This window comes from Atractosteus spatula, chromosome 1, assembly GCF_055471065.1.
Source record: "Atractosteus spatula isolate fAtrSpa1 chromosome 1, fAtrSpa1.hap1, whole genome shotgun sequence".
Lineage (NCBI taxonomy): Eukaryota > Metazoa > Chordata > Actinopteri > Semionotiformes > Lepisosteidae > Atractosteus > Atractosteus spatula.
Window position 1 is genome coordinate 14,919,365 of NC_142706.1, and position 27,570 is coordinate 14,946,934.

General features: G+C 35.0%; 1 protein-coding gene across 1 annotated transcript in view; it reads right to left on the minus strand.

The window, feature by feature from the left end:
* The window catches only part of LOC148840666 (glucosidase 2 subunit beta-like), a 220,523-nt gene that overhangs the window by 11,804 nt on the left and 181,149 nt on the right, over positions 1 to 27,570 (minus strand). Inside the window, exon 14 of the mRNA XM_088915225.1 lies at positions 309 to 408. Within this exon, the coding sequence (XP_088771351.1) occupies positions 309 to 408 (100 nt within the window). The remainder of the gene's footprint in view (positions 1 to 308; positions 409 to 27,570) is intronic.

The following is a 27,570-nucleotide window of genomic DNA, read 5'->3' on the forward strand; positions in this document are numbered from 1 at the left end:
GACATCCGTACATTGCTCACCTTGCACTTGGGTGAGCATCTAAACCAAGTCATCTGGTTGTCTTGTAATGAAATTCAAAATTTCAAATATACTGTAGGAGCCATACAGAAAACACCACAGAGATTGATAATGAAAGAAAAAAAAGTTAATCACATGTTGCAATTAGCATGTTATTGTTACTTTGTTAAATAATATTCGGAGGTTTAAAAGATCTTTAAATGAAGCATGTCTGGAAATCCCTAAAATGTAAGACCTGTATGTAGGCTACTGGTAATAAAAAGCAGAAATGGAAAAACCATTTTACTTACCGTTGCTGACCTGGCTGGTCCTTGCCAACAAGGCTGGCCTTTGTCAAACTTCATTTTGCTATACTTGTTCCCTATGGGGCCAGCCCATGAATGCCACTTGCTGGAAAGCACAGACAAGGAAATTGACATGAGGCTAGTCAACCATAAATTATATGTTTATATCTGAAAGGTACTATAATTGTTGCTTCATGGCAATGTTTACTTGAAATTTGAACAGCGGCACTAAACCATTGAAAAATACAATCGTTTTCTTTTTAATAATGACAATCTGGGAGAAGAAACTCACTATCCATCATCATTTAAGACAATGCTCCTCTGTCTTACCTTGTTGAACCCCTCCAATGTCTATGTGTATTAAAGTCCATTTTGATTTTTCCAAATTTCACAAATAACATTCTTGAATCTTACCAATTCTAATATATTAAACTATTTTAATGTTTAGCAAATGAAATAAACAAAAATGCTTTTGATCCATTTTGTTGTATTAACTGTTTTCTGTCTTTTGCAATGTCTCTGTGTTGTAAATACGAAGTAAATACTTTGCATATTTCCTAATCCATAGCTTGTATTTTAATTATGATTCACACAGGAATTTAGAGGATTAACACTAACAAAAGCTGCCAACCTAACTAGCACTTTATTAGTGATCATAAACCTACAAGCAGCACTGATGATGCTGAAGCAAATAATTAATTTTAAAAGCCCTATGGAGATGAGCCCTGAATAAAAGCTTTTATTTAAATACTGAATTATGGATAATAATCAATATACTGTATGCCAACATGGTTTATAGAAGTTAAAAGGGGCTTATTTTATTAATTTCATGTGTGCACTAAAGTGAGGGAACTTAACTAGCCCCTATGGAGATTTCAAAGGAAACATCATAATAATAACAACTTATCATAAGCAGAAGAACACAGGGACAGCAGTGAGTAAATGTGCAGTACAGTGAACTTTAAAGAGAGACAGTCTAGATCTGTTATATGTTGTCAGATATGTGAAAGGATTATAAAGAGGTAGTTGAACAGTAGCCTTACCCCAGAGATAACTGGAATAATCTCATTCACCCTTAAGAAATGTCTTTTTTACAAAAAGGTGAAAAATGAAAGAATTGCACAAAGCATAGAACACAAAACCATAAACTTAAAAAGTAAAAGGGTATTTTTATCTGTTTTTGCAACATTTCACACATTTCAAAGCACTTTCAGTTAAGCCTTAAACATTTCCCCTAGTGTGTTATTGTATATACCATGGGGCACATCAATAGGATATGCAATGTAAGACTTGATACAAAGATCATCAAGCCTTATTTATTCCCTGGAAAATCACATGGACTTAACGTAATCCTGAAGTATCTCACAACACAAAAAAAAATGTTTTGGGGCTCTTTTCAAATGCCACTGCTGTGCTTAAAAAAATTGAATGTAGGAACCTGTAGTTCCTATTTTCATCTTTGTTGTTTGCTTGCTGGTCCCTAAAAAAACCCAAACTGTAAGATCTTAAAAAAAACATATTAAGCTGTTAAATAGCAGGCACCTTTAACTTACACTGGATTCACAGTTTTCACATATTTGAAGCATCCATTGAATTTTTAAGAAATGAGAAGCCCAATTTAACAGCAACCAATGATTCTAAAAAACATTAAGTAATTAAATATCTGTTTTATACAGCTTCATTAATTTGCATGTCTGTTTAGTTGTTAAGAACAGCCTTTGCGTTGTTTTGTCTGATCTAACTTGAAAATATCATAAAATGTAAACAAAAAATAAGACTCCTCAATGATACTGTAATCAATCCATTCTTCTGTTATGGTAATTCACGTAATACTTAATTACAATTACAATTCTATCTTTAATTTAACAAATGTCGACTTACTGTATTTCAATATTAAAGATTTTGATATTACCAACAGAGCAGAATAAAAGCAATAGACACTGACAGGACCTGTCATCTATTCCTGGAATAAGAGTCAGTTGAAGGGAACACCATTGTTCATGGCTCATAATGTCTCAGAAGGTCACTCAGAGGTGAAGTATTTTTACAACAGGATAAAAGAGCTGCTTGTCTTTTTTCAGTGTTTGATTACCTTTTAGCACTTTTTCATCCTGGGAGCCTCCAAACAGACTACTGTAAAGAGTTTCCACAGTAGAGAAACTGACAGCAGTCTCTTGGGTAGGAAAACCAAAAGCAGACCTCAAGTCAGGTCTATCCAGTCATACGGTATTTGAATCCTCACTCCTCTTAAGCCCTGCACCCACTGGATGATCAGGGACAACCATCTTCACTTAGGTGACAATTACACTGAGATAAAGTTGAGTTTGGTGAAATTTTATTTTTTGTTCCAACAAAGACATAAGCCTAATTGTTTTTTTGTTTATTCCACCTCAGTGTTTTGTTAATGAGTTGCACTTTAATAGCTGTTTGGAAAAAAAAGCCTGCAAGGCATTATAATAATAATTGCTTACACTTACAGTACTGTATATAGCGCTTTTCTGGACACTCCACTCAAAGCGCTTTACAGGCAATGGGGACTCCCCTCCACCACCACCAATATGCAGCATCCACCTGGATGATGCAACGGCAGCCATAGTGCGCCAGAACGCTCACCACACATCAGCTATCAGTGGGGAGGAGAGCGGAGTAAAGAAGCCAATTCATAGATGGGGATTATTAGGACACCATGATTGGTAAGGGCCAATGGGCAATTTGGCCAGGACACTGGGGTTACACCCCTACTATTTTCGAAAAATGCCCTGGGATTTTTAATGACCACAGAGAGTCAGGACCTCGGTTTTACATCTCATCCGAAGGACGGTGCCTGTTTACAGTACAGTGTTCCCGTCACTATAGTGGGGCATTAGGACCCACATGGACCGCAGGGTGAGCATCCCCTGCTGGCCCCACTAACACCTCTTCCAGCAGCAACCTTAGTTTTTCCCAGGAGGTCTCACATCCAGGTACTGACGAGGCTCACACCTGCTTAGCTTCAGTGGGTTGTAAGTTGTGAGTTGCAGAGTGATATGGCTGCTGGCATTAGTGTATATACAGTACATTACTCTAGGGTACCTCTAAAAATACCTAAAGAACTTGTTGGCTCCCAGAATTATTTTGTAACACTTGACAAAAAATCTTTGGCCTGGCCTTCCAGCCACAGATCCTTAGCCACAGAGCCACCGCACCACACCCATTTATGACATTTAATAATTTAATAAATGTTATTTAATAAATGTATGACATTTAATAATTTCAACTGATCAGATTTAATTTATGAAAGGAAAGCATGCATAGGCTTCAACATAATTTATACCTATTACTCTTCTTTTGTTGTAGAATTTCTACTTTGAACACAGAAAAGACGTTTCAACAGGATGAGTGTTGTTAAATTTGTGTTACAATCCACAAACTAGCATTTGCTTCAAATTTTATCTGATGGTTTAAGCTACTGCATTTATTTCTCCCTGACTTCTGTAAGTTGTTATTATCATTGGATTATTGATAGTAAGAGAAACAAAATAACTAAAGATACTATAGGTTCATTAAAAAGAGTAAAAAGAAGATAAATCTAATACTGTAGTACAGTTTATTGAATTTTGCTCTGGATAAACCAGTAAATGGTGCCTGGTAATGCTATTTTACAGCAATAGCTGTACATAACCAAATGCCACTCATATACTCAACATGTACAATATACACCCACACAAAATCTATCATTTCTATAAACACCAACAGTATATGCAAATTTTTCTACAAAAAAACAAAAAAGTCACTTTTGACACTGTGCATCTACCACAGTATTCATGCTTCATTGGTCTCCTTTAAATTTTCTAATGCACAGCATGGTGTCACATTTTTAATGCATGTTTAATGAGTATGGAGGTGAAGAAGAATTAGCATGCTGAACACTTTGAAAATCAAACAACGCTAGAATGAGAGAACGAGAATGCACCCGGGTCTGGGTGATGGTGATTGATGATATTTTATTAGTGAAAAAGCAAACTTGACACAGTCTGCCATCCTCAATGAACTTTCTGTCGCTTGTGGAAAAGCGATTCCCCTAGAGCATCTATTGCAAAGCTTGATATTTTAAAAGGTAAACATGCATTCCCATTTTTCAAAACACTTCACTTCACATAGATGTCAACAATACAACAGCAACATTTAACAGCATCTGAATAAGTAAATCATTTTTATTTTACTTTTTATAGACGACTGGTATAGGGACTGAAACTTCTACTGACCCTTCTGCCTATCCTAAAACCGAGATCTGAATACTTCAGAAAACACCTTAACAAACCTAGTAAAGCTGTGGTAGTACAAATGACATTGCATTCATAGCACTGTAATCATAAATCAAAAAATAAGTCTAACTATGCATACGCATTTCATTCACTCATTTTATTTGTATTTACACATTGTTTTTTCATTTTTGTGTTTTTTAGAACACTAACAGCCTATCCTATAACAGTTTTTTTCTGGGAAAAACTGAAGAGGGTTACAGTGCTATTTCTTAGAGAGTATGCTGCATTATCAAGATACTAAATAAAAATACCAGCTCTACAGTTGCACATACTGTACAGTACATGTTGAAGGTGAGGTTGCATATCAGCAAAACCTACTTGTTGAAGACTCCTTTGGCAGCACTTTTTATTCACAGTATTTTTGGATATTTGTCTACCTTTGCTTTGCATTGTGGGGAGATGTAATTTTGTCCTTACTTCCTGGCAAAATATTCTCTATTGCATTAATTCTGACAAGTTTGCTATTGGTAGTGAACTGCAATTTTTAAGCCATGCCATCACTTTTCGATTGGATTCAACTCAAGAGTAGGCAACTGTTTGCTTGTCAAACCATTTCTGTATGGCTTTGGGGTTGTGCTTTAGATCACTGTACAGGATTCACCTCTACTATTTTTCTACTATTTTCCATGTTTCTCATGGAAGCATCCTCATAGTGCTGGCACCAGTAAACGTGATACTTGGGATTGTACTGACTGGGTGATGTGCTGTGTTTAGGTCACACCATACAGTTCATAAAGCTGAGTATTTAGAACAAAAAAAAAGTCAAATAAATTTTGCCTCATGCGATCTTAAAATGTTTCTTTTTCAGTAAAGGCTTCTTTCTTGCCACTGTCTTGCCACAGTACTGGTCAGTTCTGTGTGGGGTATTGCCAATGTATGAACAGTGACTCCCATTCCAGACACAAGGCTTTGCAAAACTTTCAAGGTACTGTATAGCTAAGGCAGTGTACCCCTCCAGGTATTAGTAAATTTGGTTGGGGTCAAATAAATACTGATATTACTGGCACTGTATCTACATTTCCAGAACACCTGATATTCTATAGCAGTGCTCTGGTACCTGTATATAATGCCATACCCACAAAACAAAATAGAATTCATAAAGTCATCAGGCAAATATATGTTTATCTGTAAGCACTATGCTTTTTCTCTATAGAAACTAGTCACTGGATCTGTATTTCTTATGAACATTAACTGTCAAAGTAGTTTTAAGATAAATAAAAACATTTGCTATGATGTATAACCTTACCTTAGTACCATTAGGTAGATTCTTAAAACTTGTAGTTGAGCTAGACAGAAGCAAAAGTATGTACTGTATGACCTGAACTAAGCGAAAAATGACAAATCAAATATACTCTACAGTTCATTCTATGAAGAATTGGTGTTTCTCTCTTTTAAAATAAAAAATAAATAAATTCAAGAGATTAATATCAGAGGCAAACCAGTCATTGTTTTGGGGTTCCTTTTATTCAGCCTATGCTAATGCATTCATAGTATTCATACTCTTCCAGAATTTGAACCTTGTCACTCACAGTCTCTGTGCATGCACCACGCCACACCCTAGATGGTAAATCCAGCCATGTTAAACAACTGGGCCCTCTACCACAACAGAGAATTCCACACAACAGGATTGACTAGTGAGGCTCTGCTCTGCCCCTACCAGGATTTGATCATGGTCTCTAGCAGGCCAGAGCCTCAAAGTGCCACTCTATTGCCAGTGGAAAAGACCACGTTTTTATATAACAATCCTCAGAAATTTCTTGCCATGAATGTGTTGAAGGGTACAGCACAGACTTTTATCTATTGCCAGCAGCCATATCACCCTGCAGCTCAAACCTGGCAACCCACTGAAGTTAAGCAGTTCTGAACCTGGCCAGTACCTGGATGGGAGACCTCCTGGGAAAAACTAAGGTTGCTGCTGGAAGAGGAATTAGAGGGGCCAGTAGGGGGCGCTCACCCTGCAGTCTGAATGGGTCCTAATGCTCAGGTATAGTAATGGGGCCACTATACTGTAAAATAGGCACCGTCCTTCAGATGACATGTAAAACCGAGGTCCTGACTCTCTGTGGTCATTAAAAATCTCAGGTTATTTCTCGAAAAGAGCAGGGGTGTTACCCCAGCGTCCTGGCCAAATTTCCCCCTGCCCTTTATTAGTAATGGCCTCCTAATAACACCCATCTATGAATTGGCTTCATCACTCTGTTCTCGTCCAGACTGATAGCTGATGTTTGGTGAGCGTACTGGTGCACCATGGCTGCCGTTGTATCACCCAGGTGGTGCTACATGGTGGTGGGGAGTCATGGAGCTACATGGTGGTGGGAGTAAAGCACTTTGAGTGGATTGTCCAGAAAAGCACTATACTGTATAAGTGTAAGGAATTACTATTTGTAGTATAAATGTCTTCAACCAGATATCCTCAACTTACTGGATATTCAGTACATTTCTTCAATAGTATGTGAACTTGAACTTGAACTTTATTGCCATATGTAACTGGTGCTGGTACAATGGAATTCTTACTTACAGAAAGTCTCTCGATTGTAAAACAAGTGTAAAAAACAAAACAAACTGCAAACAGTGCATCAAGACAATATACAAACAAACAGTAGACAATGTACAAGTAAACATGTAGACAGTTTGAATGTAAACAATACAGACGTGTAAACAATGACTGGAGATGTGCAATAGATAAGAAATCATGAGGTAGATGGTGATGGTGTAGGTGTGGTCCGAGGGGGATGGCTAAATGTGTTCGCCAATCTCACTGCTTGTGGATAGAAGCTATTGAAGAATCTAGTGGTAAGTGTCCGTATGCTCTTATATCTCTTGCCTGAGGGCAGTGGGGTGAAGAGCTCATGCCCGGGGTGGTGACTGTCCTCTGTGATGACCAGAATTCTACCATGGCAGCGGTCCTCATAGAGCTGTTTAATCTCGGTGAGACCGCAGCTGATGATCTTCTGGGCCATATTGACCATTATCTGCAGTGCCTTTCTTTCTCGCGAAGAGGTGTTGCCATACCACACGGTGATCCCGTTGGTGAGGATGCTCTTGATGGTGCAGCGGTAGAAGTTCACCAACACATGTACTGGCATCCCCCATCGCTTGAGGCACCTCAAGAAATAAAGGCGCTGCTGAGCCTTCTTCATGATAGAGTCAGTGTTCACAGTCCAGGTTAGATCTTTAGAGATGTGAATTCCCAAAAACCTAAAGCTGGTGACTGTTTCCACTTCCGTTCCATCAATACTGAGTGGGCTGTGAGTGTGTGGCCTGTGTCTCCGAAAGTCCACTATTAGCTCTTTCGTTTTCTTTACGTTCAAGACCAGGTTATTGCTATGACACCACCTAAGCAGCTGTACGACTTCATCCCTGTAAGTGGACTTGTCATCATCCCTGATCAGTCCTATTATAGTGGTGTCATCTGCAAACTTAATGATGCGGTTGTTGCTGTGTCTTGCTGTGCAGTCTTGAGTGAACAGGGAGTACAAACTTGGACTCAGACAGCAGCCTTGTGGGGTTCCAGTGCTCAGGGTGAGTGGTGTTGATGTTTTATTGCCTATCTGCACCACCTGTGGTCTCTCGATAAGAAAGTCCAGCAGCCAGTTGCAGACAGAGTTGCACAGATCTAATCCCCTGAGCTTTGTCACCAGTTGACTGGGTATGACTCTAAAACAGACCTATGAATGTTTTGTTCATAACTAGGATTGCAAAATAAAATATAAAATTAGATAATCACCATTAGATAATATCCAGTCGTGTGTATGTCTAAACTGCAATTTTACAGCCAAGCGGTGCTGAGTTACAATATTACTATTGTAGATAAATAAGTCCTTCTATTGATCTCCAGTACTTCTGACAGCAATATTTTTTTTCTTTGTAGAAGCAATCACCTAGGAGTCCTGTCACATCTGATAATCATGTTGCTGAGTCTCTACACATGTTGTGAAGCTTTGCCATGGATATTTGATATGTCCTGGGTAAGTCACAGGTGCTTCCTCTCAGTTGGAGTGCTACAGGAATACCGTATATTCATGAGGGATGCCTGAATCCTGAGTGATGGAGGTATTCCTGTCAATAGCATTTCTTCCAGATTTGCCTTTTCTCTCTTTACTGAGTTGTGGATTTCTTGTGCTGTGATTAAAACTGGCAAACTCACAAACATTCTTATACACGTAAGCAAACCAACAATTCACACCCTACATGTATAGTCACATTTTATGTTGGTTTTTTTTAACTCAGTAAGTAGCAAGCAATGTCCATACTCGAGCCTAGAAATTCATTAGGCCGGAACTTATCCTGGAATCTATTGTGTTAAGAAGATTTAGATTATGTGATTCCCTCTGGATGGGAGGCCAGTGCATTTATACAGTTGGGTGGCCTTGAGCTGTTACTTGACATAATTACTTTTCTCAGTGGTACAACAACAGGGTTAACAGCAGGGAATTGAACCCACAATGTTCTAGTTATGAATTCAGAGCCCTGACCTAGGCTGCTCTAGTCTGCATCAATATACGGTGAAGAGGCCATCTGAGCTCTGTCCTCTTTCCAGGCATATGGTATCACAGTCTTCCACTATATCATAACAGGTTAATAAATTAGAACTTCATAATAATGTTAAAATTATATTAACAAAATTATAATCCAATATATAGTACATTATCAGATTCTAAAGTGGATCCAAAATTACTATTGCTCTGTTTATAATGAATAAAACAATTTTTCATCTTCTAAATTCTCCTAGAAAAAAGGTGAAGAGAAAAAACCTTCACTTATTGTAGTGTTAGTCATTGTCATTGTGGTTTGCCCAACATGGAGTTTTACTATTAAAAATATTTTTAGCAAATGACAATCCAAATTTTAAATCTTATTTTCTCAGACTAGTAAGAACAGAAGCACAATAGACTATTCATAATTAATGACACTTAATAGAGCAGAAAACTGAACGTAAGTCTGGAGTTAATGTCACCAACCAATTCCTTGACGGAATAAGATATTTCACAATTTTATTACATTGTTTTATGGCACTGAGGAAGCCGTTGGAAATTCTGTAATTGCTACTAAAAAATGTGGGTAATAAACTTCATTGGCTGCCTAGTGCTGCAAAAATTACCTAATCAAATTCTTTCATGAATACCTAACTAATTCAGTTATTTTATTCAGGTTGCTTGCACATATTATATTGCCATTCATTACACTGGTATCAGCATTGTTATTTGGGGAGAAAACAGGCAATTTGGGATTGTTGAGTAATCTGATCTTAAAAAAATATTTGCTCTTTTGTATTTTACAATACTCCCAACAACCTGTGATAAATTAATAAACTAACAATAAATGAAAATTAAATTAAGTCATTAATAAATAAATTAGTAAAGGAAGTCATAACAACTATAGATATTATACAATCAGTGATTTAACTAAAATTCCATAGCTAAAAACATGAAAGTCAACAATTTCATTTACAAAACACAATATATAATGTCTGTTATGTTATTTGTTTCTTGGGTGAAGCTAAAAAACTAGTTATCACATCCTAACATTTCTTTTTCTAAAAAAAAGGTTTCTTCAGCATAAATATGTCCTTTCAATTACTTAAAAAGTAAATGAATAATGATTATAAAGAAAAACAATTTATAATTGACGTGTAAATTTTAAAAATATCTATTAATATCGACATAGCTCATACAGTAGATGCATTATATTTGGTAGTGCAGGTTTTTTTCAGCAGATTTAAAGGGAAAAACAACAGATTCTAATTTCAGACATTACTATATAATTACTATATATATTACTGGTACTGTATCTACATTTCCAGAACACCTGATATTCTATAGCAGTGCATTGGTACCTGTATATAATGCGGCCTGAAAATGGAGGATAGTCTCTGGGCTCAATAATAATATATTAATATATAATTAATATCTTATCACTACTGTAAATGTTCAGCATCTATACAGTACATCCTTGTATGAACCACATTTCCCAGTGAGCAATGGGGTATTACATTCTCTCTTAAATCACCTGCCAACTGACGGAAGATAATTAGTCAAATTATATTTTAAAACCAGGAAGCATTAGCATGCCCACCCGCATTATAGACTGGACATTGCATAAATGTATCTGGTGATCAGAGACTGTTAGGTTTCTGATTTTCTTTGTATTTGGAGCACTGTATAAGAGAGTTTTTTCTTTTTACCTTACAGTGTGTGTACTCTACATGTGTCTGATTCCTGAGACCCACCTGTAAAAAGACCATTCTCATGCCTTTCCTTCCCTGGGTGATTAAATATTTCAAAGCAAAACAGAACATATTAAATGACACATTGTATTATCTATATTTTTCTCATTTAAAGTTAACATTTTGCATTATTTTGAATATACTGTATATATTTATCAGCAAATAAAATGCTACAGTTTAATATTCTTTGATAAGGAAAGGTTAAAGCTGTTTTTGCACTGAATAATAACTGACTTCATTCACCCCAAGGAAAATGTCATAATACAAATTTATAATAGGTGAAGGAATATATTCTTATAACGCTAGATTAGAAGTTGCTAATACCTTTCACAAATGTTTTATGAATCCTATATATTAGTAAAGTAATAATAGTGACGTATGACCTTCTTTACTGGAAAATTTAATTCAATTCAAAAATGAAAAAAAATGCTTCAGAGACAAAATAAAAAGAGTGCACTATAGAGATAATATTATTACATATTGGCTGGTATGCAGCATAAATAATAGAATAAATGGTGGTGAAAATGCTAAATAAGAAAAAATCAATCATGTCAGGACCTGAAACAATCTTGCTCTGCAAGCAAATTATTTAAGTTAATAATTTTATACCTTGTATTAATATGGCACATTTTCTTTGCTCTACAGCACAGTTTGGTAGCAATGTAATACCCAGGTAAACAAAAAGGACAAATAATTACAAAAATTACAAAAATATAACATTCTATAACTATGCAGATTTTTACAAATCTGTAAGAATATCTTATGATAATTCTTATGATAATGATTTTTCTACAAAAAGACACACAACAGTCCATTTTATAAGGCCTTGAAGCGGTCTCTTTAGTTTCCCGAGTGTAGTCTATGAGTTTTCTCATGGTGTTAATGCTTCTTACAGTCTGTCTTCCTCTCGCTTCTGGTCCTAGATTCTCTGGTTTCACATTGTCTTTTTATGCCATCTTAGGGCATACTGTACAGTACATTTCCAACGTGTCTTCTCCTATGAAGGCTAAATTAAAGGGGAACTTCAGTCCCAATTTATCAGACCTGTTATGAAATCTAGGTAACAAAATAAATTAAATGACCGTATCTCAAAATTTTACAAATTTTGAATTAAGTGTAAAATTGTGAACTTTGTGAAAGTACTGTATGGGTATCCCATGATGTCGCAAGCAGATGAGAAACCGCTGGTCTTGCCAAAGTGCGCATTTGCACAAATTGTGACATGAAATCGGCCCTTCCTGCTCACTAGTCACTGTAAGCAAATGAAAAACATGGTCTCTTAACAACATTAAACCTTTTATTTTGTCTTTTTGAACTAATTTATACAGTATATTTTTAAACAATGCCTTGATGCCAAAATGTAAAAATAGTGTTGCAGTTTCCTTTTAACGACGTATATGCGATTGGTTTAGTCTCAGCTAAAAAATAGTGCAATTGTCCAGCAATATTTGCTGCTTCAAGGATATGATAAAATAGACAGGTGTGCAAAGATTCTCAAAGATACAAGGAATTTAAATAAGATGGAGGATAAGCTAGAAGAAAAGAAGATAGAAGGAACATCATCTAAGGCTATGCCCTGGGAGAGCTCCTCTATCTAATCAGACTTGGAACCAAATCCTATTTGGATAATTAGAATACAAAAAGTGTTCAAGACTCTGAACTTTATTATAGATGAGAGAATTCTGTCTAATTTATTTGCAAATTCTGATTGTGTATTGTGGGATTTCCAGGTTAAAATCATCTCTCCTCTTTTAGTGATGCATTGACAGAATAAGGAAAGTAGTTCCCATTAACGTTAGGCCTTTTAGTTTTTTAGTGAGCAATATTATTAATTTTATTAGTGTTCAGATTCTCTCTGGTTGACTTATTAAGATGTTTGTGGCATTTAATTTGTAGCAATAGAATTCTGCATTTTTATATGTATTCATAAGGCAGGACCCACTGATTATACATTTTGATCTATTGTGTAGCCATTGTGTGATATATACTGTACTGTAGTTATGTTATTTTTGGTTAATAAATACTGATCTTATCCAAGTTTGGTCCTGAATATTACTGTATTGTCAACTTGTGCCAGATAATGAAAGAAAACATAATATTTGGAAATCCCTAACTTGTCTGGTCATTATAAATCTTTATTATTTGCTTGCATTGCAAACTGGTATCGGCACCTGGTTTTGTTAATGATTGGATAACCTCCATATTGAATAACCTTGTATATAATCAGGTTCTTGCTGCAATGAGCAGACACCATCTAGAGTGCAGTCCAACCTTTTGCTTATTCTTTGAGAATAATAGGCTCTATGTTGCCCTACATCTTACAATGAATAAGCTTCTTTCTGGTGATGGATGGAAAATCAAGATTTATCCAAATGTTCTATACAATTACTGTGCTGTAAATGGCAAATCAACATATTTCTCCACAACCTAATTTGACATTGCTAATTAAATACATGTAAGATACCTCTTCAACTGACCTACTCACACAAATTATTTCCTAGGAATTCAAATCAAAATACAGTCACAAATTAATTTAATCTTATTTTACTCTTGTGAGAAGTCATTTTTTTACAGTATATTACATTGGCTGCCCTGCTAGCTCTCCGAATTGAATATACACATTACCGTGAGACATAAATAACTTGGTTCAGACTTTAATTTATTTAATCACTATTTAATGCAATTAAAGACAAGGACAAAATTCTAATTCTTATTGTTATAGATTAAGGAAAGGTACTGTAGCTCTTGCTTAACTAATTTCTTACAGTTGCAAAACCTGGAATGGATAAAGCAGAGATTATGATATGGTATACCTAGATTTTCAAAAGGCTTTTGTTGAAGTTCCTCATAAAAGTTTAATTTTCAAATTGCAACCAATAGGTTTAAGATGGCAATGCATACATTTAAATTAAAAAGTGGTTAATGGATAGACAACAATGCATACATATAAAGGTGAATTCTCACAATAGGGTGAACACAATAATAAAGTGCTCTTCCTATTGTATATTACTAATCTAATATGTGATATAGGAAAGTTCATCGATTATGCCAAATTGAGCTTAGTAAAGAGTGATATAGTGATATAGAAAACAATCAATTTCAAATATAAGATGAAAAACAAGCATTAATATCCTATTTATGAACATAATTTTTGTGTTGACACATTATTTGTATATCATCATGGCATTGTGGAGAAGCAATAAAAAACAAAAAGAACTAATATACAATGTAGCATTAAACATAGAGAATTTAAATCTTGATCATTGTGCTAGTAAGACCTCATGTAGAAACCTGTGTACAATTTTGGTCATCACATTGCACAAATGACACTGCTGCTCTATAAACAGTCCAGAGAAGACTGACCAGATGCCCCCCTCAGAGGATGATTCTGCACTGACAGGGTAAGAGAAATGAAGCTTTTCAGTCTTGAACAGAGAATAGAAGAAGATGATTTGAGAACTGAAAAGCCAAAAAGCCATTACCTAATGAACTCCTTCTTAATCAACAGTGAGACACAAATAAGATAATACAATGGAATCTACAGGGCAGTGTAGTTAAAACATGACGCACTTTGTATAGAAAGGGCTGTGAGAGTTAAACACGAACTATCCAGACATGCTGCTGAAGCTGATTGGAAGAGATCCATAGATCTACTACTACAGTACAAGCAACTAAATGTGCTAGATATGCTCAATTCTCTCTTCAGGCTTGTAACTTGTATTATGATTTCTGTCGTACAGGTACATGCATGTAGAACTACATATTGGAATAGTTTCCCCAATAGTTCAATAATGTTTATTCCCAAATAATTAAGTTAACAAAGTTGTACCTTATGTAGAAATCAAATTATGGAATCACTCGACAAACATTTCTAACAAAAACAAATCAATATTTGTATACAACCTTGCAAACCAAAGGTTCCAATAGGGCTTCACATATCGGAAGGGACCAACTTTATCCCTTCTGAATGAAGCCCCGCTTCAGGGAGTGAAGAGCATCACTCATTATTCATCTGTAGCCCTTGTACGCAGCAGATCAGGTGGAGAAGTGAATAGTGAAAAGTAATTCAATTAAGGTAAACTTTAAGGCTGAATTTAAGATCATACAAACCAAATCCATGAAACGGGTTGACATCCAAAAGACAACACCTCCTACAATAAAATGTCTCTGATCACCATACTAGGACATTGGTTTTCTTGTCCAAAGTACAGACTGATACTGTACCACAGCTACTTACAGCAGTAACCATCTTGTTTTAGAAGTCTCTGAGCTGGATTTATATTTTACACCTAGAATTAAATGCATATACAGTATTTTGCCAAAGTTTCCAGTTTTGGACCAGCTTATATCAACTCAGTTAAATAAATACAATTACAATTGTAAGAGATTGAATGATTTAAGAGTGTATTTTAGAATTCTTAAATAAGGTAGTGGTAATATAATTTTTATTATCTGTATGTATCCTGAGTAATAATATTGTAATGCATTTCCAAATAGAAAAAAGTCAGATAGGGAGACTTTCTTACTCATTACAGGGCTATTTACAAATCTTAGATGGTTTCTACAATGCCTGTTTTTCTGCTAATGGTGGGGGCTTACATTATTTATACTAACCTACTTTGCCCCCTTTTACCTCTGAATACTGTAGCTGTCATCCTCTTGGTAATTATGGACATACTGATTTTAGCATCAGTGTCTTAAAGACAGTGTGATGAATATTAGATGAATTTTTCTTTCACTACATCTACTAGTATTAAACCAGGAAAGTTAAAAAATCCCACAACATAAAACAATTATTTAAAAGCACAGACATAATAAAGACAGACCAAAATTATAAATAGGATTTTCTCTTCATTCTCACGCTACAACTTAAACTACTTTAGAACAATACAGTACATACTAAAACTTTCTTCTGCCAGTGTTTCTTAAGCAGTGAGGATAAGTGTCTGATTTCTGATTTCTACAATCATGATGCTTTTTGTCATATTTGACATCTAACAATTTTCACGTAAAAAAACCCAAAATAAAAGGGACAAGAATTCAGTCAGTGGTGAGAATTTCACTAGTCCTCAGACACCAAAGTGTAGTCACCAGCTGAGCCATTACTCAAATGCAATAATGTCAAAGCATTTCAAAGGATGAGAAGGAAATGAAAAATAAAACATTGCCAACAGTATGGAATTTGAAAGATCTAATATTTTCTTTCTCAATGGGGGCACAGGGGGTAAACTGTGAACATTTGTGTGTTTTGATTTTTATCATGGCATATGACATAAAATAACAGTTTTAACACAATTAGTGGATCTGTTGCTCATGCTGTATCATGCAGACATGGACAAGGTAACACATTTCTAAGTGTTGAGTGCATGGTGGACCTCACTCTTAATTCCCTGCTTTGGGCCCTGCACCATTGACATGTGACTTTACAATATATCTTTTTTTGCTTTCTCAATATTTGCTTAGAGTTTTGGGTAATGTGTTACTGCATAAAATATAATATATAATTAGTTGTAATAATATATTGTAGGCTTTGAAAAGGAAATATATGAAGATATAATGGGATAGAATAATTAGACTTCCAAGCACAGACAGAGATAGTGTTTATAAGGATTTTCTTCCAACTTTTAAAACTGCTCATATTTAAAGACCAGGTAGTGAAGCAACATCACACAAAAGAGGTAAAATGGGACAGATAAGCTATCTTATTTTGGACAGAAATTGGGGTCCTGAACCAACCACGTTGATTGTCTGATCTGCACATTTAAAAACTTTTTAAAATATTTTTGTCATGGAATCCTGTTCTAATTAAACTAAAACTTGGCAGATTACATTAATAACCCAAGCCATTTAATTTTGAATCTGAAGAGTCACTACAGCAGTGTTTATGCCTGCAATGGATCGGAAAATAACGAGACATGGCCCATTACTTGAAGTGCTCCTGCTCATATACTGTTTGGCCAGTTATCTCCAAATTGTATAGGTATAATTAAAGTACAAAGAGAATAAACATATATAAGATGCATACCTCTGTAAACTAACACCAGGGCTTGACACTAACTCCTGCTTTTTAACAAACAGTCACTTCAAGACGGGGAAGTATCACTCCAGTGAACATTCAGTATCATTAACCCAGTGCCTTGTCATTTCTCCATATACTGCACAATGACTACAATTTTGTTTTCAAATCTGAAAATGCCTCTGTCATCGGAACTGTTGCACTAATTTAATTGAATCCTTGAAGACAACATGAACAAACAGCTATTTCTGATTTACTGTACAGTATGTCTAAAGGTTGCTGTTATAATTTTTGTTCCTGCAGAGGGTCATCAACTACTTGACAGCATGTGGCCCCTATTCCAAACTGCTCCTGTTCAAGGACTGTTTTGCCACTTAATTCCAAACTTGGTAGGTACTGTATAATTAAAATGGCTATTCAGCAACACAGTTATGCATGGCACAATGTCATTTCTGAATGAGCTAAAATGCCAAATTGACTGTCATTTTGTTCTCATTGTCCTGGGAACTGCTGCATGTATTGACTTGAAGTTTGGTACTGTAGTTTACATCACATCCAGACCTGTTCCAGAATTACACCTCACAGATAGCAGTGATACCCACACCAGATCATCAAGTATTGGCACTGCATAACACTAGCTTGTCTTGTTTAAATTTGTTTGGGCAACTAAAGTCAGATCTGTGTGACTTCTGACATATACAGTATGTTCTGTTAGTGTACCATTTTTGTGCACCATGTAGTCTACACTAGTTGTATATCCAAAATAAATTCTGTTCTGCTGCCTTAATGGCAAATAAAACTAGCTCCTCAACTTTTTAATTTCTTTGCAGTCAGCAACACACTGTAGCACAAATACCAACTACAATGGATACATAAAAGGGGAGAAGAATGGGTGGCAATAAATGCAGTTAGTGTAAATTAGCCATAACTTTAAATTTTGTATATAACTATATTTTTGGAAAACATTTTCTCTTCTTGTTTTTGTTCAGATTAACAGCTGTTTGACTTAAATGAGACTAAATTGACTCTAAATGAGATCATTTTAAGGACAATGCAATTAACGCAAGTTAAAAGAGGATTTCTACATAAACCATGGCAAACTGCCTGTCCACCATTTTGTTCTGAAAATTCAAACTATGATAGACATAGGAACTGCTATAACAAAAGGCTTCAAATCACACCAAAGCCTCCTTCATTAAGCAGCCAGTCACCATGAATAAGAAAGAATTCAATTTCTTTTTCAAACCTTCAAGTCTTCAAAGTATTGTATTTATGTTCATTTTTAAATTTCATCACAAGCAGTGTGCAACAGATGCTTTGCTTTGTACTAAATAAAATGCAATGATAAAAAGGTTAAATTCAAGAGAATTATTGTGATTCTTTTACTTCAAGCCCTATTCAATGATTAAGTACAGTATCTTTAGCTAATGAAGTGAGCATTTTCAATTTTATTTGAAAGACAGTGATCCATCCATCCATCCTATCCTATATCATTTTATAACTACTTCATCCAATACATGGTGGCAGAGGAACTGAAGCTTATCCCGGCAAACAGGTACAAGGCACCCCTTGGATGGGACACCAGTCCATGACACAGAAAACACAAACACTCACATTCTCACACACTCACACCAGAGAGAATTTTCCCAGAACCCAATTAATTCAATATTGTCTTTGGACTATGGGGGGAAACAGTAGCACCTGGAGATAACCTACATAAACACGGAGGGAAAAGACTGTGCACCACTGTGCCACCCATAGACACAGATATAATAATTCAAGAAGATATTCAATAATCCAATATTCAATAACTTTACAGTACATACTGTAAATTCCATTTAATTCTATAAATAGTAACAATTTTAAAAAGAAGCATGTAACAAAACTTACATAATTCATCAAACAATTTAAGAAAAACACTATATGGAATTTTAATGTTCATGTTAGAGGAATTAAGTAATCAAATTTTAAAGCAATTTGACATAAAAAAGGAAACTAAAAAGACCCCAGCACTTTACAGAAGTTCCTCAGCTGGATTGGGTTAATAAACGTCTCGATTGTACAAGTCAATGACATGTTATGTTAGAAAATTTCTGGCATTTATTGTATTAATATAGCCAAAATCTGGTTCTGGAATGCCCACATTGTTTAATTAATGTTTGGATCTAATCCTTATTAAGAATAATTAGCTTTTTAAAAAGCTGATTAGCATTAATGGTATTATGATAATGACTTGAGCTGATATAAGCACTTGCTATTTTTAAAAATATGTAGTACCCAGTAATTCAGTTTAACTTCATCACTCTGTTAATCCTGCATGCTTCTGGCGATAAACCTAGGAAATCCAAGCTAATCCCATATAGCATTCAAAATGAGTTAGCCCCAGATATAGCCACATATCAAGCTGTCAAAAGCAATTATCATTTATACAACTCTACTTGGAATATAAATGTACTATAGTTGTGGTAAAAATCTTTTTAGGCTACAAATTGGAAGACTTTTGAGAGCCATTGCATGTGCAGACCTGAATGAGTTTGAACACAAGAACACAAAGATAAGACATAATTGAAGTGTTATTGCCAAACTTCATTTTCCAAAATGGAAATGAAAATTTTCTTTTGCAAAAGCCCAGATATTGTACAGTGTAATCAACAAAGATAAATGTGTGGATTCCAAAAGTAACAATTTATAATGATTCTAAAATGGGCCTTCATTACTGATAGACTGTTTCTGATACTCAAAGCCTCTGCAAATCAGCAGTACATGGTATATTAGAAAGCTTAATGACTGCATTTAAACTTTATATATCACAAATACTTATTTAATGGATGTCAAATGTCAGTGTACTTTTATTTGACTAATGAATCCAGCAATGTAATAAATAGCATTATCCAAAAAAAAAACATTGAATATATTAATATTTCATAAGCCAGGCTCATCGACTTTCCATAAAAAAATGTGATACAAAAACAATATGCTTTTTAAAGACTACACAAAATATGGATTCAAAAGAGAGTACAGTTTTGCCATTTGAATTTATTACAAAATCATGAAGGAAAAAAAGGTGAGATTATTCTTGTCACACAAACACATGCTGTATATATTTATCTAAATTGGATTTATAATAATAAGATAATAGAATGGCATGCTGTTCTCTACCTACTGTACAAGATACTGACTGAGCAGCTTTAAATTGAATATCTTTAAATCCTTTATGGGAATGTGCTGGAGGAAGAATACTATGAGTGGGGAGCTGAAATAAGAGATGAAACATAATCCCAAAAATCTATATCAGACTTGTACTCCTTCTCCATAAAGAGTTTTGTTGCGGACCAGATATATGTAATGTGATTAGGTTGTTTTGAATTACTGTAGGAGGGCAATTAGATTGTTTGGAGTTAGCCAACACACCCATGAGGTGGCATTCAACAGACTGGTAGAAGGTGTTTTAACTTTTAATATAACAGCATGGTACTGGAACTTGAGTATGAAGTGTAGAAAGAACCGTTTTATAAGAGTTACTGTTCTACTGCAGGGAAGGTGACCTGCAAGTGAAACAAAAACAGTTGGCGGAAGTTTTTGATAAAGCGGTGCATGGGTAGGCAAAAGTATAATTAATGTTGCCTCCCCTTAATTCTCATTTTGTGATGCTTCCATCTGGCTGTCAGAAATATGTATAAAAAGTCCTTTATCCCATATTCCATACAAGTACAGAATGCTAGATAACAGTACTGCATGTTATCTGTTTGTAACAAGTATTTGCCTTATGAACAGTTTGATTTTACCCATGAATGTTTGATTTTCCAATCTGAAATTTTGCTCATTGTTTATGTTGATTGATAATAATAAATATAATAATTAAAAATAATTGCTTACACTTATATAGTGCTTTCCTGGACACTCCACTCAAAGTGCTTTACAGGTAATGGGAACTCCCCTCCACCACCACCAATGTGCAGTCCTACCTGGATGACGCGATGGCATTATGTGCCAGAATGCTCACCACACATCAGCTATTCAATTCATACAGTAGATGGGGACTATTAGGAGGCCATGATTGGTAAGGGCCAATGAGAAATTTGGGGTTACACCCTTACTATTTTCGAGAAATGCCCTGGGTTTTTTAATGACAACAGAGAGTCAGGACCTCGGTTTTACATCTCATTCGAAGGACGGCACCATTTGTTTACAGTATAGTGTCCCCGTCACTATACCGGGGCATTAGAACCCACATAGACTGCAGGGTGAGCGCCCCCTGCTGGCCCCACTAACACCTCTTCCAGCAGCAACCTTAGCTTTTCCCAGGTCTCCCATCTAGGTACTGACAAGGCTCACCTGCTCAGCTTCAGTTGGCTGCCCGTTGTGAGTTGCAGAGTGATATTGCTGCTGGCATTAGTGTACATGTATATACAGTACTCTAGGGTACCTCTAAAAATACCAAAAGAACTTGTTGGCTCCCAGAATTATTTTGTAACACTTGACAAAAAATCTTTGGCCTGGCCTTCCAGCCACAGATCCTTATCCACAGAGCCACCGCACCACCCCCATTTATGACATTTAATCATTTCAACTGATCAGATTTAACTCACTTTACTAACAATTACATTTTAAAAAATACATACATAATACATGTATGTATTATCACCCAGTACTTACGTTTATGTATTTTTTAAAATGTCATTGTGTTATTTGTAATGGGGAAATCCCAAGACAAATTTCTAGTCTTAGTGGACAATAAAGCTAATCTAATGAATGATCCAAAGTCAACTGTTTGATACATTTTATTTAAAATACAGTCAGATGTCATGTCAAGAGGAAGATGGCAATGCTGGCTATGCAGGAAGAATGAATTAAGACAAGAAAGCTTTTGATGGCAAATGTTGCAGAAATTGGTGTGCATTGTGCCCAAAAGATACTTTAAGGTGAAGCAGTATTAGATACCTTATATTTTCTCCAGCTTTCAAAATGCTTCATTGATTAATAAGTGGGGAGCTGTGAGGATCGGTTTGCACGTTGCAAAGAAAAATGTAGAGGTTAATCCTATGCTGAAAACTAGAAAGAAAGAAAAAAAATCAATGTTTTGGCAGCACAGCCTCTTTCTTCACTGCACTGCTTTTTTATTTCTGATTTCATCTACTGTACTTCTTCTACTGATTAAGAAGTTATTTTGCGAGAATCAAAAATATTTGGTCACAGCTTTCTTGATGGCCATCTAAAGCATCACAAAATTTTAAAAAATGCAGTTAAGATATTTTAAGACATTTAAAGCGTGTATTAAATGTACTCTGAACTGGTTTAATACTGTAATTAGTTCATGCTCTAACTGCCTTGACAACTCCCATTAGGTTACCAATTAAAGACCTAGAGATTCAGGTGAGACAAATAACTTCTTTAATAGTCTTGTTACAAGATTCCTGTTGCGTAGCCATGTAATTAATATTTTATATAGGCTCTTAACAAGAGCAGATATGAAGCCTTACACTGAGAGTTGGTCACGGCTAATTTCTAATTCAATCAGTTTGGAAACGTTATTATGGTGGGGAAAACAATTACATTTGAAATGGACGAGCGAGGTGGAGGCAATTGCAAGGAAAATATTTCAGGTTTTAAAATTGGAATATGTTAAAAAAATACAAAATCAGTAAGTCATGCTTGAAATGATATGCATTTAAATATAAGTTATATGTGCTGATGTTAGATGTTGATTACACGAGTATTTTATGTATTATTGTATTAAAAATCCAAATAAAGTTTTATAACAATTGTTAATTGTTAAATACCTGTCAACGCAACCAACCTGAATTTATCCCTCATAGAAGACAGGAACTCACCCCTATTCACACTCAAACTATTTGTGGGGCGTGACTCCTGGGGGCATGAGAGAACACCATTCAGTAACTATACATCATCCTGCTGGGTGATGGGGTCTATCCATCATATATTATTTCTTTGCCATGGGTGCTGCGTGACCATTGCAAACTTGAAGTTCCTGGAATCCTATGTTGAACAGCACACCCCCAGAGCTCCCTCCATCACAAACATGGTCCATATGGGGGTGGGGTGTTTACAATTAAAAACAAGCACTGTGAGTACTACAAAACAAAATATAGCATTAACAAGGTCATCATTTACCTGGCATGTGAAATAAATACAGTACATTTAGGTTTTAGTAAATCAGTAATTTATATTGTATGTAATCAAAGTGAATGAAACAGAACCGTTTAATGTTCTGTCAATTCAGTTAGTATGGAGAGAGTGCGTTTTAACTAATTTTAGGTATCCTTAAATTTCCTAAATTAGACTTAAACAGGGAGGAGACCAATTGAGCACTAAAGAACCAAAATTTTATTCCTGTGTGTGGCAATCAGCATTGCAGTTGGTTCCTTATTAGGAAACACTTTTGGTATTTACTGCAATTAACTCTTGAAGACACTTGATTACCATAAATGAGACAAACAAAATGATCATAATGGTAAAAAAATCTTCAAACCAAGAGTATACAAACAACACAGACTTTTGCCCCTTTGCTAATGTACAATTGGATTATAAAAGTAATTAAGCCTTTTTTAATTATCAGTGATAACTATTAAATGTATGGTAAAAAAAACAGTGGCAAGAGTGACACCGATACATAGGATACAATAGTATGTCCAAGTTATGCAAAATACATGGTTTTAAAAGGTCACAGCTCTCCTGTTCTGGCCCACAAGATCTAGAATCCAACAGGTTTTCTAAGACTCTTTAAAACATTAACTGCAAAAGACCTTTGAAAAGTGTTGAATTGGTCCAGTTGAGTAAATGTTCGGCTCAATTAGGTCATTACGAGCAGAGGTGTAATGAAAATGACACTGTGGATTGAAGTTGCGCACTACTGTAATAGAGTGACCTGATGATCATCAAGCATTTCAGCCTTTTACTCTGAGGTGCAAAAAAAAAACTCTATACTAATAAAAATGAACTAAAGAATCAACATTTAGCTAAGGGCTGAATAATGAAACTAATAATGAAATTCAATTCTGATATTCTGAAAGCCAAAGCTCACCTTTAGTACAGTGATAAGATGATTTAGTACATCTTTCAAAAATCAGAGAAAAATAGCTTTCATGTTAAAAGTTAATATACATTTATAACTGCTAAATTAATATACACTCAACACAGTGGCAAGACTGCAAAACATATCAGAGATGCTAAAAAGTGCATTAAAACAACTTACTTAAATTGTACTGCAAGCAGTTCAACTTAAAATGTATATCCCATTATCAATCAGAAAAAACGAATATATGTTTTAAAGGTCAAATGCACTAAATTTATCACTAATGCCTGGAAAAATCTTTTTCAAATACTCGTTATGTAACAACACTGTGCAGCAGCCTTATAAAAATGTCAGCCACATTTAAAAATGGTTTTGTACATTTTACAATGTCCAACTAATGTGATAAATATGAAAACCAATATCTCTTGTTAATACAGTATGTCAAACAAATGAACACTATTATAAAGCAAAACAAAGTTTTCAGTAATTTATTAAGAATACAATATTTTTTTAGGTTAAAATATTATATTTACAAAAACATCCCTAGTTAGTGATAGATTTGATTATATGTAAAGATAAAACTAATTCTAATTCTTAAGCTTCCACGTTTATCCAGTTTTGTATTGTCCTTGAAGGTTAGCATAGTATTATTTTAAAGACTCACAAAAACAATAGGAATTAAGTGGCAAGGATTACTGTATGTAGAACAGCTATTTCAGCACATGAGGTAAATGTACTGCTTATAAGGAAGCAAGGTGCTTTGCCACAAAAAAGTAACTCAGTGTTATGATGAAGAGGAAAATTAAAATTATAATGCAGGATATGGTAATACAAGGTACAGGAGCAGGAAGAGGCAAAAAAAGATAAAATGAAGTGAAAAAGCGTTATCATTGCATTAAATTAATAGTGACAGTGATCTAATAAGTTGTATGGTCCGCAGTGCCTGTACAACTATAGTTTTCTGTTACAGAACCTTCACATTAATGAAACAGTAACAACAGTGCATACGACATGGTTTTGGAAACAAAAAACAAAGCAGAAGCTTCATGTCAGATAATGATGGAGAAAACTTTCAGGACACAAACTAACAAAGTATCAACAGCAAGTCTTAATGTTTTTAGGAAGTACAGAATATCTGCAAATCTAATGTTTCAAGTTGGTAAGACCACACAAGTATAAATGACACCACTGTGGTAGAAATTCATGCAAAATAATGTCAACACTTTAGAAAAGCACCTTGATACAATAAAGAAATGCCCTGTGGTTGGTTTAATACCAGACGTATAACAAGAGGCTTATCACAAAAGCTCAGAACATTGAGAAAAATACACTATAAACAAAATTCTACTTTTGTAAATGAAAGGATGAAGCAACTAGGGAATTAAGATGTTGCTCAGTGAAGAAAGTCTGGAAAGGTGAAAGATTGCAGCAATAGTGGATTCTCATGCGTGACCAGACATCATCAGAGGAACAGTGTAAAAACTGAAACAACGCACAAGCAGCACACTGCATAGCACACACGCTTTCACCTTTTTGTCATTAGTGTGGTGCTGTTTGTAAAACAGAACACATACAGAGTTTCCAACAATACTTTCATCTTTATTTTCATTTTTTTAAATAGAAAAAACCTCCATGAGTGGGAAAAACAAATGGAGGAACAGACACTGAACTTCACCCAGCCATGTGCATACCTGCCAATTTTCAGTGCTATTTCAGCAGTTTGCTGAAAAGAGAAATCCCTGGGAGACGACTAAAAAACCCTGATGCCTCCACTGTTCCTGATACAGAGCAATGATTTTGTCTGAATCTCTGTGTTGGTGACAGTCTGATTTTGCGACACTTTTGTTATTTAGTGACAGATGTGTTGACACACTGTTCTTCTCTCCAAATGTTCTTAATAGGAAACCACAGATATTTCCTCAACCAATTTAATGATACACAGTACAAAGAATAGCTGAGAACTCTGTTGGGTAATCCTGATGCCAGAAACAGGAATTGTTAATAAGTTTAAAGCAGACAAGCTTTTTGATTGACACATATGGAAGCCAGTTTTTGATAGTGCAAAGAACTGAAGTGGGTTTCTTTATTGATGAACTTGAGCAATATCTCCCTGCTGTTATCATGAATGACCCCACCTGGTTTTCTTTGTTAAAAGAACTGAGTGCACAGCAGTCATCTAAAGGAACTTAAATCTCTTATTAGCACAGAAAAGATGGAGTAGCTCACCAAATTACTTCACCACCTTTGTGCAGACATAGTTAGACCATGATTTATATTGTGATAACAGATCATGGTCTCAGACAATGTGGTCATCCCTGTCTTTACAACAGAATACAGCAAATATGTTGAAAGGACATTGTGTCTCAGAATACAGCTCTTGGTTTAATGGAATAATAGGGTGGAAGAGGTGTCCATTATTGCTAAATGTTGATTAAATCACAATTTTCAACACCAAAACACACAATTACAGGAGATAAAATATACACTATATTTTTAACAATTGCAATTAACACAGTCCATGAAAATTGTTGTAGTACTGTAAATGTAAAAGCTCTATATTTCAGGTGTTGTGAATACACTGTTTAAAACTCACTAAAGCATAAGAAACACAAACAACACCCATGGCAAGTAACTGACCTACAATAACTCTATAAAGCACCATTGATATTCCTGAATTACTGTACAGTATAAACCTATGTAGTATCTATTTTACCTTGTTTTATTATTTACACATTTCCCTATTATTGTGGGGAAAGTCTTGTATTTCTGACTTTAAAGACAAAATTCCTCTTTAGCAGATTTTGTCTTTAAAATCCAAGTCCATAAAAGCAAAGTCCACTAAACCAAAGCTTTACTGTAAATCTACTACAGCATTTTAGTTCTCATGCTCAGTGATGTACTGTAGTTTAAAGAAATCAAAAACAGAAAAGAACAAACAAGGAATAAGAGAAGAAAAATGCAACATTTTAGATGTTTAGTTTTGAGAAGTTGTGTATGTAGCATTACTGTTTCTGATTTTATCATTTTTAAAATGAAAAGGTATGGACTTACAATTTTGTTGAGGGACATTGCTGTCTGATATACAGTATGCTGTTAATTCATAACAACAGATGCATGATGGGTTTCCTTACATAGAAATCACAGTTGGAGAGGAATACTGCAGGCTAAAAATCTTAAATACTGTAGCTCAAGCTAAGCTTTTTTTTTGCCAAACGTTCATCAAAGGCAAGATATTTAGACATTTGCAGTTACCAGAAAGGCACTGTGTTGAAACTTTTATTTTTGATTACCTTATAAGGAGAAATGTAAATTGAAAAAAATTTACACTGAAAAATTATCTTTCAACCACTAGTGGGATACTGTTCATCCTAGAGCAGATAATTTTTCAGGAGGTGAAAGAACATATTGGTTTCTATTAGCTAATTAGTTTTATTACTAAAATAAAAATTTATTTAGCTTCCTTTGACTTGTGAAAACTTTAATTTTCCAAAGCCTTTTAATTATTAGATGAGCATTTTCAAGACTGGAAAATTAGTTTTTCCAGACTTCTAGACAAACATACAAATCCTGATGGTTGAAACCCATAATATGTGCAATATTCTGCACAATAAGCATCTGACAGCGTCTCAGGAGTCCCTTTAACCATAATTCAAAGGTCTGTTTTATAAACTCCAATCAGATTGACCTTG